A 20,203-nucleotide genomic window follows, 5' to 3' on the forward strand; every position below is an offset into this window, starting at 1 on the left:
GTATTTACTATAATTATTCTATTGAAAGGATAAAATATGTTAGTGCAAAGATAACAGCGGTATAAGATTCAATATGCCAGCGTGTTATTGCAAAATTACATCTATGTAAAATTCAATTAATAATAGATTGACATTGGAATGACCCTATATTATTGTTCATAATAAGTAACCGATTTTAATTTATAGAGTTTGGATCTCAATTAAATCAAATCAAATCAAATAATAAATATACTATTTAAATTTTAAAAATATTCTTATCATATATGGCGGGTAAATATCAATAATAATAATAACAATAATAATAATTAATTAATAGGTAAATTAACAATAATATTAAATTACTCAATTAATATTAATCAACTATATTAAATAGTTATTTTTAATTTTAAAGTTATAATTTAATAACATATAATTATACAATTAAATATTCATTTTGTCATTTAAAGAAAATCAAGTAACGATAATATTTGGCAAAAAAAACTACAATAATAATTAATTTGATTTCAGAATATACATTGGAATGACCCTATATTATTGTTCATAATAAGTAACCGATTTTAATTTATAAAATTTGGATCTCAATTAAATCAAATCAAATCAAATAATAAATATACTATTTAAATTTTAAAAATATTCTTATCATATATGACGGGTAAATATCAATAATAATAATAACAATAATAATAATTAATTAGTAGGTAAATTAACAATAATATTAAATTACTCAATTAATATTAATCAACTATATTAAATAGTTATTTTTAATTTTAAAGTTATAATTTAATAACATATAATTATACAATTAAATATTCATTTTGTCATTTAAAGAAAATCAAGTAACGATAATATTTGGCAAAAAAACTACAATAATAATTAATTTGATTTCAGAATATTGATTTCATTTTGGAATGATAAGATTGCAACAACAATAAAATAACGGTAATATTTTTTAGTAGTATAAATAGAGTTTAGTACGAAATTACTTATAGGAACATGAAAGTAGCTGTATTATGGATTGTAATTAGGGTAATTAAGTAATTATGGTTGTAATTAACTTTTATATATTAAAAGTAGATTTGTGAATATATGAATTATTTTTTTTAAGTAAAATTTATAAAAAAAAGATGCTTTATGAAAAATTGCTCTAAAAAATAAGTGAAAATTTAATTTGAAATGTAAAAAAAAACTATTAATTTATTTTTAAACAAAATAGACGGGCAATGTCGCCGCTTGCCAACCCGTTACCTTGACGGGGCGGGCTAGATTTTTAAGCCCAAATTCGCTTGGCGGGGCGGGCTATATTTTTAAGCCCAAATTCACTTGGCGGGCTTGCCCGTCCCACCCTTTTTTTAACAGACTTATGGTAGGGCATGACGGGCGGCCTGTTTTGCCACCCTTAGTTACGAAGATGCATCTCCATAAATCCTTAACGAAGATGCATCTCCGTTTTAATAAATGTTTAAAATGAATCTTTCAGAGAGGGATATTTATGGTGTATTTTGAAATATTTTGGAGATGCGTCTCCGGATAAGTTGTAATGTTTTTGACTTAAAACAAAGTGTTTTCGGAGATGTATCTCCAGAATTTAAGAAGCATTTTGGGTTTTTCATAGGGTATTTTTCCACCTCATGACAATCCCCAAATAATTTAGACTTTTTTATTCACAAAAAATAAAATTGGGATAATATAGTCAAGGACCTTTAAATTTATTTCTTTTAAAGCTAAAAAAATATATATAAGAAATTAATATTTTTACAAATGTAAAACTAAATCTTAAAATTTTATTATAAAATATATTAAAAATGTATTTTATAATTAGTAAAAATATATAAATACGTAGGCTAGTAATATGTATTATATTATATTAAAATAATTAAATTTTATTTTATTAATATCGACGAGAGTCCGATTAGCCCTGTCAAATCTTAAACCCTTGTATACACTTTGTTGACCAATTTAATTTTAATTACCTTGATTTTTATTATTTAAAAGAAAAAATATATTACAACAAAAACAATAATTCTAAAAAAAAGTCATGGTAAAAAGAAGAATAAAGATTCATCCAATATTTTAAAAATCGGATCGGTCGATCGAATCGGGAAACAAAGAGGTCGTTGGTCTAGTCTGATTCCCCACCGCTCCCGAAGACATTCCGACGAGATAACCATATTGTCGGATTCGTCTCCTCCCGATCGGACAAAATCCAAAAATTCCACCATGATCCGTCGTCCAACGCGCCCTCCCGCACGTGAATCTCACGCACCGCCATAGCAGTTGCGTGTCCCGTCGCCCCTGTCGTCTTCGTTTTCGTCTCTAACACCTCCTTCTTGCGCTCTCTCCAGATCTGCTCTCGATTTTTTTTGTTTCAAACCATCAAATATCATAGGAGATACCGTTTTCGTCACATTCACTAAGGTTTCATTTATCTCGCGTGAGAAACTAACCGGAACAGCCAACTACAACATGGTCTGGTACTGTCAAAATGTGGTTTCATGGTCAAGGATATGAGGATCATTTAACTACAAAATTTGATAGTATTCTCGCCACCAAACGCGATAAGTGGAAACAAACCAATGCTTCTTTATACATTATGTTATGGTTTTCCATAACAGCTAATCTCCAAGCACGGTACTAAGTCTTTACCACTTGCTATGAGGTTTGATAATAGGCTAAGAAAGTCTTCTCTAATGATGTTTATAATCTTTACAGTGTCATCGTTAAACTCAATTCTTTGAAATTGGAGAATATGGATATGCAAGCCTAACTGAGTAAGTTTGACACGTCAAAGGCAAATTTCACAATCTTAATGCCTTTTACAAAAGATGCAACAACTTATGTTGAATAACAAAGTAAGTATTTCATGATCGTGGCACTTGTCGGGCTACCATCAAAACTTGATTCCATTCGGAACCTAATTTTATCAGGATCCAATGTTCCTAACTAGGAAGCGGTTTGTGAACAACTGTTGCGTTTGGCTACCCCTCATGCTTTTTGCCAGTTTCTACCGCATCTCTCACTGAATCATCTGCTCTTGCTTCCCACTATCATGGTCGTGGTGGACGATCTGGAGGACGGGGTGGACATCGTCATGGTATTCATTATAACTATTGTAATCTTTACTATCACATTGAAGCTGATTGTCGCAAAGGCAAGAGAACAACAACGAAAACCATGGGTCATTGTCGTTGCTCAATCGGATATCACAAAATACATTATTATTCACGTCGTTGATTATAATGATTTCCTTCAATTCAAAGCATCCCATCAACCATCATGATCTTCCATTGTTGCTCAGTCAGGTAATGATGTAGCCTTTGTCTCTACATCTTCTATTGGTCTTTGGGTCCTTGACTCTGGTGCCTATGATCATATGACTGGTAATAAATCCCTTTAATCTCACTTGTCTTATTCTGATTCTTTTCCTTTTGTCACTGTGGCGGATGGTTCTAAAATTAAAGTCCATGGCCTTGGTCAAGCACATTCACTTCCAAACTTGTCTTTAGAGTATATCCTTTACATTTCTAGTTGTCCTTTTAATCTAATATATGTTCACAAGCTTACTCATACTCTTGATTGTTCACTCATTTTTAATGATAAATCTGTTTATGTCCAGAATCGACGTACATGACAGACGATTGGAGCAGTGGTGAATATGGAGGATTATATCATATATCTCCACCAGTGGCATGTGCTTCTATTGCTTCTCAAGACCTTACACATCAACGTTTGGGTCACCCTAGTCTTAATAGAATGCGTCTTTTACTTATTAATTTTTCTAAGCTTTCATCTTTTGAGTGTCAATCTTATCAATTAGGCAAACATACTCGTAGTACTTATTGTCAACGAGTACATAAAGGTGTTGCATCATTGTTTGCTTTGGTTCATTATGATATTTTGGGTCCTAGTCGTGTGAAGTCTACTTTAGGATATTATTACTTTGTAACTTTCATCGATGATTTCTCTCAATGCACTTGGTTATTTCGAATGAAAAATCGTTCAAATGTCTTTCGTATATTTCAAGAGTTTTATGCTGAAACTAAAAACCAATTTAATACTTCCATTAAAAATTTACGTACGGATAACGCTCGTGAATATATGTCATTCCAGTTTCAATCATTTTTTACATCATAGGGAATTATTCATCAATCATCATATGCTCATACACCGCAATATAACAGTGTTGTTGAACGGAAGAATCGCCATTTAGTTGAAACCGCACAGACTCTTTTACTTCACCACAATGTACCTTCTCGTGTTTGGGGTGATGATGTCACCTTATCAACCAAATGCTTTCATTGGTACTTCAAGATCATATTTTATACTTTATCTTGAATCTGCAATATGATCTCTACCCCCATTCCTCTTCGCGTTTTTGGTTGTACATGCTTTGTTCATGATCTTAGTCAAGGTAAAGACAAACTTTCTGCAAAATCTCTCAAACTTATTTTTCTAGGCTACTCACTTATTCAAAAGGGATATCGTTATTTTTGTCCTCAACTTCAACGATACATTGTTTCCTCTGATGTTACATTCTTTCAAGGTTCCCCCTTTTTCTCTGTCTCGGTGTCACCCAGTGAGATTTGTATCTTCTTTTCTGAACATTGTTGTTTCTTTTTGCTATTTTACACGTGTTTGAAATGGATTTCTTAAGTATTGAGTTTTGTTGTTTTTTTTAACATTATGAAACCATCTCAGATGTAAAATCTTCATTTTAAGATTTATTTTCTATCAATAATATTTTCTATCAATAATGACCAATGATATTGTTTAGTATTTTAGTTTTGTGGAGTCCTCACAGCCAAGGTGTGACCAAGATATTTTTCTGAAACTCTTGTTGTGGAAGGCCTCCAAAAGATTGTGCAAGGTTGATAGTGTTATAGATATTTACTCATCTTTTTAAGTTTCTATTGTGTATCTTTTACCTTTTAAACATGTGGTTGGTATATGCTGACATAGAGATTTACTCATCTTTTTAAGTTTCACATAGTGTTGAAAAATATTAGGGATCAACTAATTTTGATAAGTAGTGTATTTTCATTTTCATGCTTAACATTTTGAAGGTAAATGTGGCTTTCGCAATGTCTTAGATTTGTTACTTTTCACTATATTCATTTCTGCGTAATAGATAATGTCTTTCACTTTGTTTAAACTCTCTTTGCTTCAACACAATGAAGCATAACTCTCGCTTCATCATCCTATAATAGTTTTCAAATACATTTTTTTATCCATATTATTCTGATCTTCTTTTGATACTCTTCACTTTGTATTATTACATATATGTCAATTTAGAGAGATGGTTCATATGATTCTTTACTATCCTTATGATTCTTTATTGAATAATTTTTTATGGAACTTTTATGTATATTTCTTTTCCAAATCTAGAAATTTGTGATGAAAAAAAGATTTACAATATAGAGGGGAGTAAAACATGTTAGAAAAAAATAAAAATAAAAATTATTACACCCAATTAGAGATTTTGACCGGAGGTAGATCTCATTTCTCTTTGTCCAGACTTCTTCTCTTGAGTTTACGATTGTTTTTTTCTTCTTTTATATATATATATATTTTGATTCCCAAAAAGACACTATTTTTTAATATATATTTTTATTCTCCTGTGTTTGTAATCGATAAATTTTAAATATGTTATTAGCACACCAATGTTAAAAGATTTTTTTATATAAATTTAAATAATTTTAAATTTTTTGTTCTATTAATACTTTTTGTTTAATAATTAATTAGTATTTATTAAAAAACAATTAAAAAATAGGGATATCCTTTACCCCAAATATAGACTATTTAAAAAAAAAATTAAAAAAACTAAAATCGAAAATTGTCAACTTAAAAATATAAAAATAACTAAAATCGAAAATTCTAAAACAAATACATACTCCTTCACACTTCTATTTTATTGACTTAATTATTAATCAATAGTATTACACATTCTTAAATACATGTATCCAAAAAGCCAGAATGGTAAGTGACACCCACGATTGGTACAATGTCTTATTTAGGAAAAATACTAAAATTAATTATTTAATTAATACAATAATAAATAATTTCTTTTAAATGTGTCTTCATGTCCATTGCATAACTATAGTTAAATATATTTTATTATGTATTAAATATTTATGAAAGTATTGATAAATTTAACATTTAACTCTAGAAATGAGTCAAATCAATACTTCAAATTTCAAATTAATCCAAAATCGTTATTTATTTAAAATTTTGTTAATTATGGTATTTATATTGGTATCCACACGAAAGAGATATTTGTAATAACATTTACAAAAATTGCGAGACTGTAAGAGACAATATATATCTAAGAGAAAATATATAGCTAAGAGAATAAGTGAATTAATGAAATGAGAAAAAATTTAAATACTTTTTATTGAACTTTATTTTTATATATATGAGAAAATATGTATTGGTGATTTAAATAATTTTATAAATTCAAGACAAAATTAACATAAACTTACTGTTGAGTCAAACATTTGTATATATGAAAAAATTGATATCTATAATCTAAATATTTGTATATATGAAATAACTATATTTATCATCCAAGAACAATAAGATTAAAAAATCATAAATTTTCTAACGTACAGGTATTCATTTCAGTATTCGTATAAAGATACTGATTATTATCTATTTTTTATAATTAAAGAAAATAAAAATAAATATATTTAAAATGATGTACATTTATGCAATGGACATGAAGTATAATTTATACAATGGACATGTCCATTGTCCATTGCACCATTGCATAAATATAAGTAAATAAAAGTAAATATACAATTAATGTCTATTGCATAAACATAATTAATATTTATGTTATTAATATTTTTATTTTAAAATTATTTTTAATTTAAAGTAATATATGAAAACATGAGTATATTATTGATGTAATCATTTCAATAATATATACTCCCTTCATTCTTTTTTAAGTCCAACTAATACTAAATTGAATTTTACAAGTCACAATTAAAAAGAAACAACTTTTTTTCAAGAAAGTAACACAATAGAGAGAGTATTATTAATGACCAATGTATTTTTTAATTAACGAGTGATTCTTAATTTTTTTTGTAAATGAAAAACAAGTGTTTTTTATCCAAATATTTTTAAAAATAATGTCAACAATAATATTATACAAAAAGTATACCATTCGTCCAAATATTTTTATATATGAAAATTTTATATTTATAATTCATATATAAATTAAAATTATCTTTTAAAAATAATAAACTATTTTAATTAAAAAAATTGTTCTTTTTTACGTTTATAGTATATTTTAAAAACAAATGCATATAACAATCCAATACGTGCAAACACGAGTATCTGAATAGCTAAAAAAATGTGCAAACACGAGTATCTGAATAGCTAAAAAAAATGTTCCAAAGATTTTTCAGTTGGTTTGGACATGGAGCAGTCCTAACAAGATCTATCCTTTCGATTGGAGAACACAGTAGACTGTTCTTCACCAATGAGAAAAGGTACAGATGCATTTTTTTTTTATGATGATAGACGCCTAAATTATCCTTCTCCCTTGGCTTGAAAAAAATCTCAGGAAAAATCAAAACGTCCTTAAAAACCAAGAGCTATCAAACAGCCCAGAATGCTCCATAAAACTGCTTAAAAGTTAAGAGCTATCACACAAGAATGTTATAGAAACTAGGGGCATAGGGCTGCAGACTGTTTTAGTCAAATGGCCTGAGCTTGTATGCATATATAACAAAAATAAGAAAACTAACACTGTCTAAATATCTAAAACTTGAAACCACCATCTTCATTTAAAAATACAAGCCATTAAGACATGTTTCTGTTCTTTGATGTACTGAGCATTCATTTGACCACCTTTTTAACTTCTAGAAGCCCTTCTTGTCCGAACTGATCTAATTAGTGTTGAATCTGGAGAGGCCTCTGGTGTTTCCTGGGCAACAATTTCAGAATCCGAGCCTTCCGTGTTTTTCTCAAGGCGACGGGTCTTAATCAAATAATGAGCAACAGATTTGAAACCCAATTTTCTCACCTTACATTCACAAATGAAAAGGGCACAATCAGTTCCAGAATATAAATATCTTGGTCCTCCAAAACAAACCACAAATAACAAAGTAAAATGAAGGGGAAAGATTTATTTAAAGAATGTGAAGAAAATAGAGTACTCATTTATGAGAGGCAACAATTAGTTTTTCATGAATAATGAAGATATAACGAGGAAGAATACAAATGGCAAACTGTGCAACTAACCTTATCGTATATATTGCCAGTAGGCATCCAACCATTTCTCCTACGACAAATAGTACAATTGCAAATTTCCCGACAAGCAGGGCAAGTCCACTTGAGATTGAAATCAGCTTCTGTCACATTTTCTCCATATCTAAAATACAATAGTAGAAAACCACTATTATTAAAATTGACGGTGACAGCAGCTAACACTAGACTATACTCGTTAAGTTTCAGATGGAGATAACACCACCTTGAGGAAATAGAATAACATATTGACATTGCATTTTTTTCAAGTTTCAAAATGGGAAGAAAATAAAAAGGGTCCTTTTCTCAATCTGAGTCTCAAATAAAACAATGTTACCTTGTGTATAAGCAATCTCCACAAATCATCCCCTGGGGCAATTCACATTTGTTGCAACTGGTCGTCTGACTAACAGTTATGAGCCTACAAGGAAACAAATGATTTTAGTAAAACTTCATGGTCAGAGAAACAAGTAACATATGGAAGAATTGATGTGCCAACTTTATGCATTAACTGCAGAAAGGAGATAAATAGTTCTCCAATCAAAAATACATAAAACTGTTTTACCTAAGGTGATACAATTTAAAAAGCATAGAACAAATGTTATCCTTTGCCAAGGACAAAATATTTGCCATATAATTTTATAAGCACGCCAGAATGGTGGCACCCCCATGACAGCCATCACTGTTGTCAAAAAAATTGTCAAAACATTTTGACATGGCCTCCATTTAACAACACTGCATACAACTACACAATGCAACAACAACAGGAGCAAAATTTCAAGCATATGGCACAAAGCCTCCTCATTCCATGTTACAACTTATTGAAAAATCAACAACATAAAGCATGATCTTCTATATCAAAGTCAGCCAACTTTAATCACTAACCTTAGTTAAATAGAATATGCTTTCCCTTTATTTTCTTATGACAAACTAGTGAACAACAGTGCATGTAACTTCTTTGTTTGTAACAAAACAGCATAAGACTCCTTGTTTCAAAATAAATTGTAATGAATAGAAACTAACAAGCCCTTAAAAGGTGAGGGCACATATCAATCAGAGAGAAGAGTCAATCAAATATAAAACCATTATACCTGCATTGATGGCATTTATCTCCCTTGGTTGGATCATATATACGGTCCCCATCCTCATCATATCCATCCACATACAATTCCCAATCAGTCTCACAATCTCCCAGAAGCTTCTCATGCTCTTCAGTATAAACTTCAGGCTTTGTACCTTCTGCTATATAAATCCTCACTTCCCTCTTTCCCTTACTCGATGAATTATGTTGACGCATCGATCTAGGCATCGATCTAGGGACCGTCAAACAATAGTCAACCGGTGGCAGAGTCATTATTCTGTAAGCCCATCAAGCATAAAAAGTAAAATCAGTACCACTAATCATATAACAACACAGAAACTCGACCATGGTTCAAACAAAGAATGCAAAAACATCACACGGGATTGAAAAATACTAGCAATCTATTAAACAATGACATACACGAACACTGAACAAGATATTGACACATTCGACAGAACTAATAAACATAAATTAGGTTAAACGCTAATAGTGATTTTAGGGTTTTCCAAACCTAATTTCTCTCATATAATTAATAAATGTTGTAACCTAACTTTAATACATACTAAGTTGTTCATATCAACAGTGGTGGGATATAGTAGAAGATAACATAAACATTAATCAATAATGAGATAAATTAACGCATGTTTAAATAGATTAAGCAAGAGATTAAGAATACCTAGAAGAACGTCTTTCTGGTTGAGTAGTCGGCGACGCGATTTTCCTGACGTAGGTGCGTGGTGTTGGTGTTTTCTTGAGCTTCAGAGCAAGGTTCAATAATCCAAGCTTTTGCATTCTCTCAGCGTTCTCTTTGATCCTTTGTTCTCGAATATGTTCGTAATGCGATGAAGATGACGAAACGACAACAGTGTCGCCTTCTGATATCGTCGTTTTGGTGATGGAGCCATGTTCACTGTCAGAAGACGATGAATTTTCTTCTTCTTCGCTTCTCCTTCTACGAGTTCCCATTTTCACACTCTGTGTTTGTGACATTTCGAAGGTTTTACTTTGTTTTAAGCAATAAAAGGTGAAGTGAAATGGCGGGATTTTAATTTTTCAATTTTCACATTCTCCCTCCCAAAATTATACTCCAAATTTCAATTTTCACTACTCAGCCAAAAGAGTACTATTTAAGTTAGAGATATGTATTTAATAACCTCTTAGTCAATTCAAACAAATTTGAAAAAAAACATATTCATATTAAATTTAAGGTAAAATTATACTAGAAATTCTTTTGGATATTTAATTGTAACACAATGGTTTTTTAAGTTTTTTTCTATAAATTAGTTCTTTAAATTACATAACGTCTACAATGTTGACTTTTTTTAATGATTTTTTCAAAAAATGCATAGTTGTCATTAACGGTGCTTATGTGATTTTAAAGTTGTTGAGATGACCTTTTTTTGAATATAAGTAATTGAAAAATATCACTTTCTTCTTCATCAAATCCCTAGAATTGGTCACCCTCTCCCGATCGAGTTCATTTTCTCCCTTCTCCAACAATGACTTCATACGGTACAAATTTGTCAAATTCACATAGTCTGAATTGTAATTCCTTTATTTCGAATGCAACTTGTGGCGAAATCAAACCAATGTGTGCTTGTGTAGCAAAGGCATCGATACGAACATTTAGGAAGAAAGGACGAAACTTTGGAAAGTAATTTTGGGGTTGCAGAAACTTTGTGGTGCGTTTATTGTTATATCTTATTTGATGATACTAAATATTATATGTTAACAAAGTGAAGGTTCAAACCGTGGCTGCAAATTTTTTGAGTAGGTTGAAAATGAATGCAATGGTGAAGGGCAAACATAATTCAACACACAAAGAAGATGTTCAGAATGCGATGAAAATGACGTAGAAATCAACATGTTGAAGAAGATGATGAAGATCCACGAAGATGACTACTACACAAAGGCGATGATGAAGAACATGTTGAAGATGTTGAAGATGCTAGTTTTTGTCATAATGTTTTAATTATGATTTTTGTAATGTTGATCAATAAGTGGTGATTATGGTGTATGTCGATGTTAATATTGTAAGACAAGTTGTTAAATGTGATGTTGTAATAATTTTCTTCAATGATGATATTTATTTTGTGTCCAATTTGATGTTTTTAGATTTTGTCAAATTTTATGTTGCAGTAAGGACATAATTTGTGCTCATTTTTGTTACGCTAAAGAAGACTTAAAAAACATATTTGTTACATTAAAAGAGACTTAATTGACTTGTGTATAACAACTTAGTTTAGTGTAAAGACAATGGACCCAGAAATTAGACAGAATATCATAACATTCCTTGAGTAAACATAAAAAGGCCTATTAACCAAAACAATGATAAGGCCTTAATATTCTTCATTAAACTAAACAAAATACATAAAGTATTCATCCAAAATATATAATCATCATCCAAAATACATATTTCTAAGTCAACCACATAACATCCTAAAATCAAAAACACCATCCAAAATTTATGATCATAGTTCAGTAAAAAACAACAAGTAACATTCTAATGGTTTTTTTCTCTTTATGGGCAACTTAGGTGTGGTCCTTCTTAGTGGCCGAAAAACTGCAGTTAATCCCTAAAATGTTGTAGTGCATCTTCTTGGTGATACCCTTGTTTAGAGTGTAGGGGTTGGTCCCTGAAATATTGCAGTGCCTCTTCTTGGTGATACCCTTATTTGGAGTGTAGGGGTTGGTTGTGTTTGGCCTTGTGCAACTTGGTTTTGGTTTCTTCTTGGTGAAGCTTTGTTCGAAGTCTTGTTGTTGGTTGTGTTAGGGATTGTGTTGATTGAGTTTGGGTTCTTCTTGGTGATAGTCTAGTTTGAAATCTTGTGGTTGGGATTGTGAATTTGTGCGTGGGGATTGTTATGGATGATCAATTGAGAATATATATATATATATATATATATATATATATATATATATATATATATATATATATATATATATATATATATATATATATATATAAGCACTAAAAGATGAAAAATAACGATAAAAGGCGACTGGACATATTAAGTTGGGTAGCCCTCACCTGACTATTCAGCCCAACAGTGGTCGAACCATAAAGGTCAGCAAATAAACGCACAAAGGTGTGCAAAAAATTTATTTGCAAAAACAATTTTTTTTCTCTCGATCGATCTCATCCATGTGATGATTATTATTATTTTAAAAATGTCTTAATTTGATTGTATGACAAAAGGAAGGGAAAATTGAAAAAAAAAAATACTCAAGTGCAAAGCATAGCTAGAGAGTTGACTGAAATATAAGTTTTTGTCTGTATCCGTTCTACGATCTTATGTTCTTGTAATGTTTTTTGTAACACCCCGATTTAATTATTTATTTAATTTAATTGAGTACTTTATTATAAAAATTATTTTTTGAATATATGATATTTTTGACTGGTGGAAGTATTTGTGGTGTTTTGTGCTAATTTATTGGGTTAGTGTGTCAATGAAGCTAGCGGAAATATACCCGAATCCATTGCACACTCGAAGGTACAACAGAGTCACCATCAAACTTTATTTATTCTCAAAGGAAAGGGAAAACATCGATAAAATTCGAGGGAAGAGAAAATAGATAAGGAAGTCAGTTATGCAAGGGGAAGGTATTAGCATCTCTCACATCCGTTGTACTCAACGAGAACCGTTTTGATTATTCTATGCTCGGATGGATGTTATGTTTAAGGGTTACTCGCAAAAGAATAAAGGGAAAAAAATAAAGGAATAGATAGAGTGCTCTGAGAGGATCAGGGCCTTAATGTATATGTATCCTTATAGTGCAATAAGGAATTCAGAGCTTCATAGTTCATATAACTAATGGTGTGAGGTGAAAAGAAGAGTGATAACAATTATGGTTTGAACCAACGGATTATATGGTTTGACTCCAAAAATGGATGAAATCTTAACCAAAGAGTAAAACGGGCATAAACTAATATGTGGGGAGCCTAAGGCATGTAACCACTATATATGGTTTCGTCAAAAACAAGGATAATTAAGTGTTTGGTGTAAAGGCAAACATCTCTCGATTCAAAGGCATATACTGAATGGAGCTTAAAGAAATAATCAATATGGCTCAAAGATAGTATATCACATGAAGTGAATGAAGGTATAGGATATTGAAGGGAGGTAGTGAATAGTGAATAGTGGAAATGAATGGTAGGGTAGAGAAATAATTAAGGTAGAAAGAAATTGAAAGGTTTGGTAAAAGTGATAGAAAGTATGATTTTGAACCAAAAGATAAGGGTGTTATTAGAATCCATAAAGGAAATTATATTTGAAACCTAAGAGTAGGTGGCATGAACCAATATGTGGGGCCAAAGGCATGGTACCACTATATGGAAGGACCGAAAACAAAGAGAATTAAATGTTTGACAATAAGCCAAACAACTATTGGTACAAAGGTGGACAGTTGTCCTAAAAGGGTATATATGGAATTCCAAAGAAATATGGTGTTTTGGTTTCAAAGAGAGACAATGTGTCACTAAGATGAATGATTATTATTACAGATAAATGATGGATCATGAAATACATGAATGAAAACCTAAAGCAGAAGAAAGAATAATCATGCTCGCCAAGGGTCCGAAGCCTTGTGCATACGTATTCTCATAGTGCAATGAGAAAGTCAGAGCTCCATAGTTCGTGGAACTAAAAAAATAAACAAAAGACAGATTTAAGTGATGAAAAGTATAACTTGTACCAAATAACAATGGTAGCGTGGGAATCTATAAAGGTAAATGAACTTTGAACTAAGGAGTAAAGGTGACATGAATCAATAAGTGGGGGGGCTAAGGCATGGTACCACTATATATGGTTGGGCCAAAAACAAAGAGAATTAAATGTTTACTGACAAGACATACAACTCTTGGTTCACAAGTTGGGTGCTGATAAATTTCCCTAAAAGGATATGTATGGGACCCAAGGGAAATTGATGTTTGGTCCAAGGAAACAGTAAATCACTATAGGGGAACATATAGTCTAAAACCAAAAAGATAATGGTATATTGAATCCATGAAGGAATAAACTTTGAACTGAAGAGTAAACATGTTTAAACAAATAAGTGGGGGTCCTAAGGCATGGTACCGTTGTATTAAAATGGCAAAAAAAAGAGAATTAAGTGTTCGACGAAGAGACAAACAACTCTTGGTGCAAAGGTGGGCATTGGTTATTGGCCCAAAGGTATACATGGAATCCCAATGGATAAGGTATTTGATTTCAAAGAGCAGGCACTAAAATATTGTTGAGGGGTGGTAATGGTTAATGAATATGAACGAATAAATAAATGTGATCGCAAGGGTTCGAAGCCTTATGCCTACGTATTTCCATTGTGCAATGAGAAAGTTAGAGCTCTATAGTTCAGACAACTAATGTTGAACAAAGACAACATGAGATTGTCAGGGTATACAGCCCTATGGGCCAGAAAATGGATTCTTAGGTATCTAACCTTACAGGGAAAGATGAAAGATTTCCAGAGTCTCTAACTCTAAAAGCAAAGGAAGGCATTGTCAGTGTCTACAACCTTATGGTGCAAAAAAATGGATGTTAGAGTCTATAACTCTAAAGGCAAAGGAAGGCACTGCCAAGGTCTAAAACCTCTTAGGCAATAGAGATTGCCAAGAGTCTATAACTCTACTAGGCTTATAAAAGGGATTGTCAAGGTCTATAACCAAGTGCCAAAGTCTATAACTCCATAGGCACAGGAAGAGCCTATCGAGGTTCATCACCTTATAAGGCAAAGGAATACTGCCAAGGTCTATAACCTATTAGGTAGGAGACTGAATTACCTGGGTCCACAACCCTACAAGGCAAATGAAATTCCAAGGTCTATCACCTTATAGGAAAGAAAAGGTTGTCAAGGTTTATGAGCGAAGGCAGATACCTTGAGCAATTGGGTCATTCGTCTCGTACCCAAAGATATTCCAAACAAGGATAATAATGCTCCACTCTCATCTTTCTTCGTTACTTAAGGCTCATGGCATACAACTTGAATCATGATTGATAAGTTGGTGATTGAATATCATGTTTGTTGTCATTGACGATGCAATGTTGCTTGTTGTGGGAGAAGACTTGACAATCATTTGATTCAAATTGTGCTAAAGTTTATGAATAAAGTTGAATACAATGAGCAACTAGGTCATTCGTCTTGTACCCAAAGATATTCAAAATAAGGATAGGAATCTTCCACTCTCACTCTTTGTCTATTTCTTAAGGCTCATGGCACACAACTTGAATCATGATTGAAAAGTGTTGATACCTTTATTGTTCTTAAGAAGTAGCCCACTTTGTCTGTTATGTTTGACTTGTGCTGTCTCTGAAGTCTTGATCTTGGATTTGAATCTTGAGGTCTTGAGCTCTTGAGATCCAACACAGCTTGAATACAAGGGACATGCCATATCAAGTGATCAAGGGTCTTTTGATCACTTGAATAAACTTGGGGATTTAAGCACAATGCAAAGGATTTGATTAATTAAAGTACACTTTGATCAACACTAATAAATGAGAAAAGATCAATTGAACTAGGTACACAACCTAATGAAAGATGAGTTAATTGAATCAGTTGCCTCTATACAAACCATAAGCTAAGAGAGCATGCAAAAATCATGAGTTTCTAAACCCTAAGGGCAAAATGGTCAATATACACAAATTGATTAAATGGAATTAACAATAAGACTATTTAGAATTAATTAAAACCAATTAATTAATTAAAAACATAACATGAATATATGACGAAAAAAATCAGGCTTAGTTTAAATAACTTAAATCTAAAGTTTCTAATGATTTCCATTCATCGATCAAGTCACAATAAACAAATTAAATCACAATTATCCAATTAAATCTCAATTAGCCAATTAACCTAATAATAAAAACTAATCATATTAACCTAATAATCATAATTAACCATAATTATATTACTCGAAAAATAGAAAGTGGAAACAAATAATCCATAATCAATTGAGATTAATTAATATTAACTAGTTAACACTAATTAATCAAGATTATGGGAGGGGTGCAGCGTTAGAGTAGGTGGTGTGTTGGTAAAGGCCTGATTGGGCCTTGGCTGCAAAGCCCAAGAGCAACACCCTAGCTGAGGGAAGTGTACACAAAGTGAAGAAGGGTTACAATTTGGGTCTAAGGCCTTCAAGGCCCAATGAAAGGCCACGAGAAGTGTTCAGCAACGAACATGATTCCCCAAATGCAAACACAGATTACACGATTCAGATCGAAATTCCACCCAAATTGAAGGTTCAAACCATAAAATCAATAAGAAAATGAATCCGAAAATGGAACGAACGCACAAAAAGAATGTCTCAGCAAAGATCTCACACGCGAACTTAATCTCAAGCTGACTTGATCCATCATTCCCAAACTGAAATTCAATTCAACCTGAAAATTTAATCTTAAACTCAACCAGAACCGCATCCAAATCCATTTGAATCGAATTCAAGATTCGCTTCTGCAACGCGATTTCGTGCCTTCAATCATACTCATCAATGAGATTCCACTCTGCAATCGATCTATAGAGTCGCGTCATGTTTTGATTAACTGTGACTCGGGTTCAACGCTTTCAGTTCAATTCGATTTCGAAGACAGAAAATGGTGGATGCTTAGAGGAATTGTAGATAAATTAAGCTAGCTTCGAAGCACTTACCGAATCGGCGTCAACCTCGCAGGTAACACTTACTCCTTCTCTGATTCTCTTCTTCAATATATTCTTCTTCAATATGTTGATTGTGTTATCAATGTGATTCTGCAGTGCATTGAGTTTGTGTGAGTCGAAGGAGACACCATTTATAGGAGGGGTGATAATTAGATCATGACAAAATTCATCCGATCCTCCACCAAAAAATCCATTTCATCCATTTATAAGTATGAATGGATCTAATTCTTCCGACACATTTTAATGATCAAATGGATTTTGTTTATCTAACTTTTAAAAATATAAATTTTTTCAAATATTAAAAAAAAAATTAAAATACAAAATTAATTTTTTTTCTGAAAAGAAATCAATTTTTTTAAAAAAATACAAAAAACTGTTTTTTTCCAAAAAATTTAAAATCATTTTTTTGAAAAATACCAAAATTCGATTTTACTTTCGAAAAAGTTATTTTTTTACGAATATAAAAAAAAAATTGAAAAAAAAAAGATTTTTAAATTATTTTTTTTCCGAAAATACAAAAATATATTTTTTTTCGCGAATAAAAGAAAATTCCAAAAAAAACTGAATTTTTTTCATTAAAATACAAAAAATAATTTTTTCCTAAAAAATATAAATCTTTTTAAAAAGTAAGTGATTTTTTTCAAAAGTAAAAAAATTGAAAATTTTCAAATATACAAAAATTAATATATTTAAAAAAACTATTTTTTCAAAAATAAATGGATGAATGGATATCCATTTGCTAAAAATATGATAATGGATGGATTAGATGAATTTTATTTTTAAGGGATGGATTGGATTGGATATTTTTAAGAAAGTTTTAGTGGATTGTTAATGGACTAATGGATTGTTTTGATCCATCCATTAACGATCCAATCCATATCCATCCAATTCATCCATTTTACCATCCCTAATTTATAGTGAGCAGAGAGAGAATCTGAAGATTCAAAAAGTGGTGAATGTATACAAAAAATCCAAGCTACTCTGCAATTGATGAAGACTCCAATTTATAGAGCTTCCTTGAGGTGATTCTGTTAACTCTGTTAACCACCTTTCCCACCAAGCTTGTTAACCGTTTGAAACTCTGTTAATCAGTTAGTTTTGGATTCAATTAGCTGTTATAGTTAGTTAGATTTAACATACTGAAAAGTTAGTTATATAGTTATAGGTTAGCCTGAGTTGGTTATCATTAGTTTTCCCTGTTAAAAGTCTGCTAAATGTATGTTAGTAATTGCTGCTATTCTATTGTGAATTAGTCTTCTATTGTGATTGGAAAATTTCTGTTAGTGACTGTTACATGTTAGTTAGTGTTCAATTGAATGATACTTAGCTAGTTTATGATAAGAACTCAGCTAGCTTATGGATCATGAATTTTTTGTACAAGGAGTTGAATGAATGTTGGTGCAGGCTTGGTGCATTTTCTGCTGCTATGTAAATGTTGATTGAATTGAAATTTGAAGTTAGAAGTTAGGATTAGTTATTTGAAATGTGATTAATGAGTTAATTTAGCCATGTGAATGAAAGCTTACCGATCAAGTTAGTTAAATTGGACTCCTATGATTTTGATCTGTTTTTTCCTTTTGTGTTTGCAGCATGGAAGGTCAAATGGCTCCGATGGATGACAATGGTCACTTATCATTATACCTACAGCATCTACCACGTATGAGTTCCTAAGACTGCTTTGGATCATCACTCACAAGTAAGGCTGCACCATGAGTGATCCACCGTCAATCATTCTTTGTTGAGCTTTGAGGTTGGCCATGATGATTCGGAGTTGTTGTCCCTAGAGCACCATACGGATTCTGCTCCTAACTTGGACGCCAAAGCAGTTGTAGAATCCGTTTTTGTTGTTGGATATGCGTCCTATTTCTGAGTTGGCAGCATCTAATGTCTTCATTCTTGCCCCAAAATTTCTTGGAAAAAAAGTAGCATTTTTGCCCATACAATGCAGTGAACAAATCTTGATGGGGTACTAGTGATATATGTAATGGTGTAATGTATGAACATATTTTAATAAAATGCTTCTTTTCCTTTATCTTAATTTAATTTTATACCAAATAGATAAAAATGCCTTTACTTAAAGACAAAGAAGAACAAAAATTTAAGTGTTGATGAAAGGAAATGACTAATGAAAAGTCAACAGGGGTTAGAAGTCAACCCTTGACCCTCTAAAAAAGTGGAGTGGTACTTGAATACTTGAATGGATCTCTTGATCTTGAGTTTGAATATAAACTTCGAGTCTTACAATTTGGGCCATGGAAGTTAATGCATTGTCTTGAACTTAAAATAAATAATCAGACAAAACTACTAAGCACGATCTTACCAAGGAAAATTCATCAAAAGGTGACTTATAACCTCCATGCCAAAACATAATCAACATGATCCAAACCAAATAATCATCAAGATTAAGTTCCAAGAGGTGAACAACCGTGCCAAAGTAACGCAAAAATTCAAAAGGTTTGATCCAATGGAACGAAATCCTAACCTAAGAGGCTTGCCATGCCAATGAACAAGAACCTAAGCACAAAACCTTTAAATCAATGATATACATGCAATTGTGGATAAATATCTTATGATAGATGATTAAGGCATATGATCATGCAAGTGGAGGGAGCCATTGGCAAAATGAAATTGAAAGAGGTTTGACAAATTTTGGGGTATGACAGTTGCCCCTGTCTAATCATCTTAAACCTGAATGTGTGAGTCACGAAAGCTTTTTCGGTATTCGAGGTAGAAGAGGATTAAATACAAAAATCCAAAAATTTGCCCATTAAGAACGACTATAAGGTAAGTGCATATTTGGAATATGGAATGGCAGTTTTATTTCTATAGGATCGTCTGTCGAGGGTTGATTGAAATATTTTATGGGAAAATATATCAATAGCAAAGGTAAACATGACATGCATGCTATATGCAATGATTTATTTTTAAAACGCATGAAACCATGTATGCTATGTAGCAAATGATGGAGATATGCTCTAGGTCTGGTATGGGAACAAGGAGCCCATAAGTTAAACATGAAACTTCTAGAATGCCCTTGCAGACAGGAGATTTTAGCTGAATATTCCTTGATGGGAATATCAAATAAATCACCAATTTAAAGATTGGAAACAAAGTCGACCACGGAGGTCTAAAAAAAAGATTATCAACCATGAAGGTCGGAAAAATATTAAGGCTCGTCAACCACGGAGGTTAGAAATAAGGAATTATCAATCATGAAGATTA

General features: G+C 31.6%; 1 protein-coding gene and 1 long non-coding RNA gene across 4 annotated transcripts; one reads left to right on the forward strand and one right to left on the reverse strand.

Moving 5' to 3' along the window:
- Positions 1–7,581: 7,581 nt before the first annotated feature.
- Positions 7,582–17,128, reverse strand: LOC127108155 (uncharacterized). Of its 3 annotated transcripts, XM_051045584.1 has the most exons (8): positions 16,973–17,128; positions 15,827–15,852; positions 15,578–15,664; positions 10,005–10,303; positions 9,339–9,605; positions 8,585–8,668; positions 8,245–8,374; positions 7,582–8,026 (listed from the first exon to the last, which is right to left on the reverse strand). In XM_051045584.1, the coding sequence occupies exons 4-8, from the start codon at positions 10,292–10,294 to the stop codon at positions 7,856–7,858; spliced, it is 942 nt and encodes a 313-aa protein (XP_050901541.1). In that variant the 5' UTR covers positions 10,295–10,303; positions 15,578–15,664; positions 15,827–15,852; positions 16,973–17,128; the 3' UTR covers positions 7,582–7,855. The 3 variants fall into 3 exon arrangements, with proteins under 3 accessions (XP_050901541.1, XP_050901542.1, XP_050901540.1); XM_051045585.1 differs by lacking the exons at positions 15,578–15,664; positions 15,827–15,852 and having other exon boundaries at positions 16,973–17,126; XM_051045583.1 differs by lacking the exons at positions 15,578–15,664; positions 15,827–15,852; positions 16,973–17,128 and having other exon boundaries at positions 10,005–10,319.
- Positions 17,129–17,503: 375 nt separating this feature from the next.
- On the forward strand, positions 17,504–19,013 carry LOC127108158 (uncharacterized). Its single transcript, XR_007795969.1, has 2 exons — positions 17,504–18,003; positions 18,571–19,013. It is a non-coding gene; the product is annotated as an uncharacterized LOC127108158 (long non-coding RNA).
- Positions 19,014–20,203: the final 1,190 nt, after the last annotated feature.

This window comes from Lathyrus oleraceus, chromosome 7 (assembly GCF_024323335.1).
Source record: "Lathyrus oleraceus cultivar Zhongwan6 chromosome 7, CAAS_Psat_ZW6_1.0, whole genome shotgun sequence".
In the NCBI taxonomy this organism is placed as follows: domain Eukaryota; kingdom Viridiplantae; phylum Streptophyta; class Magnoliopsida; order Fabales; family Fabaceae; genus Lathyrus; species Lathyrus oleraceus.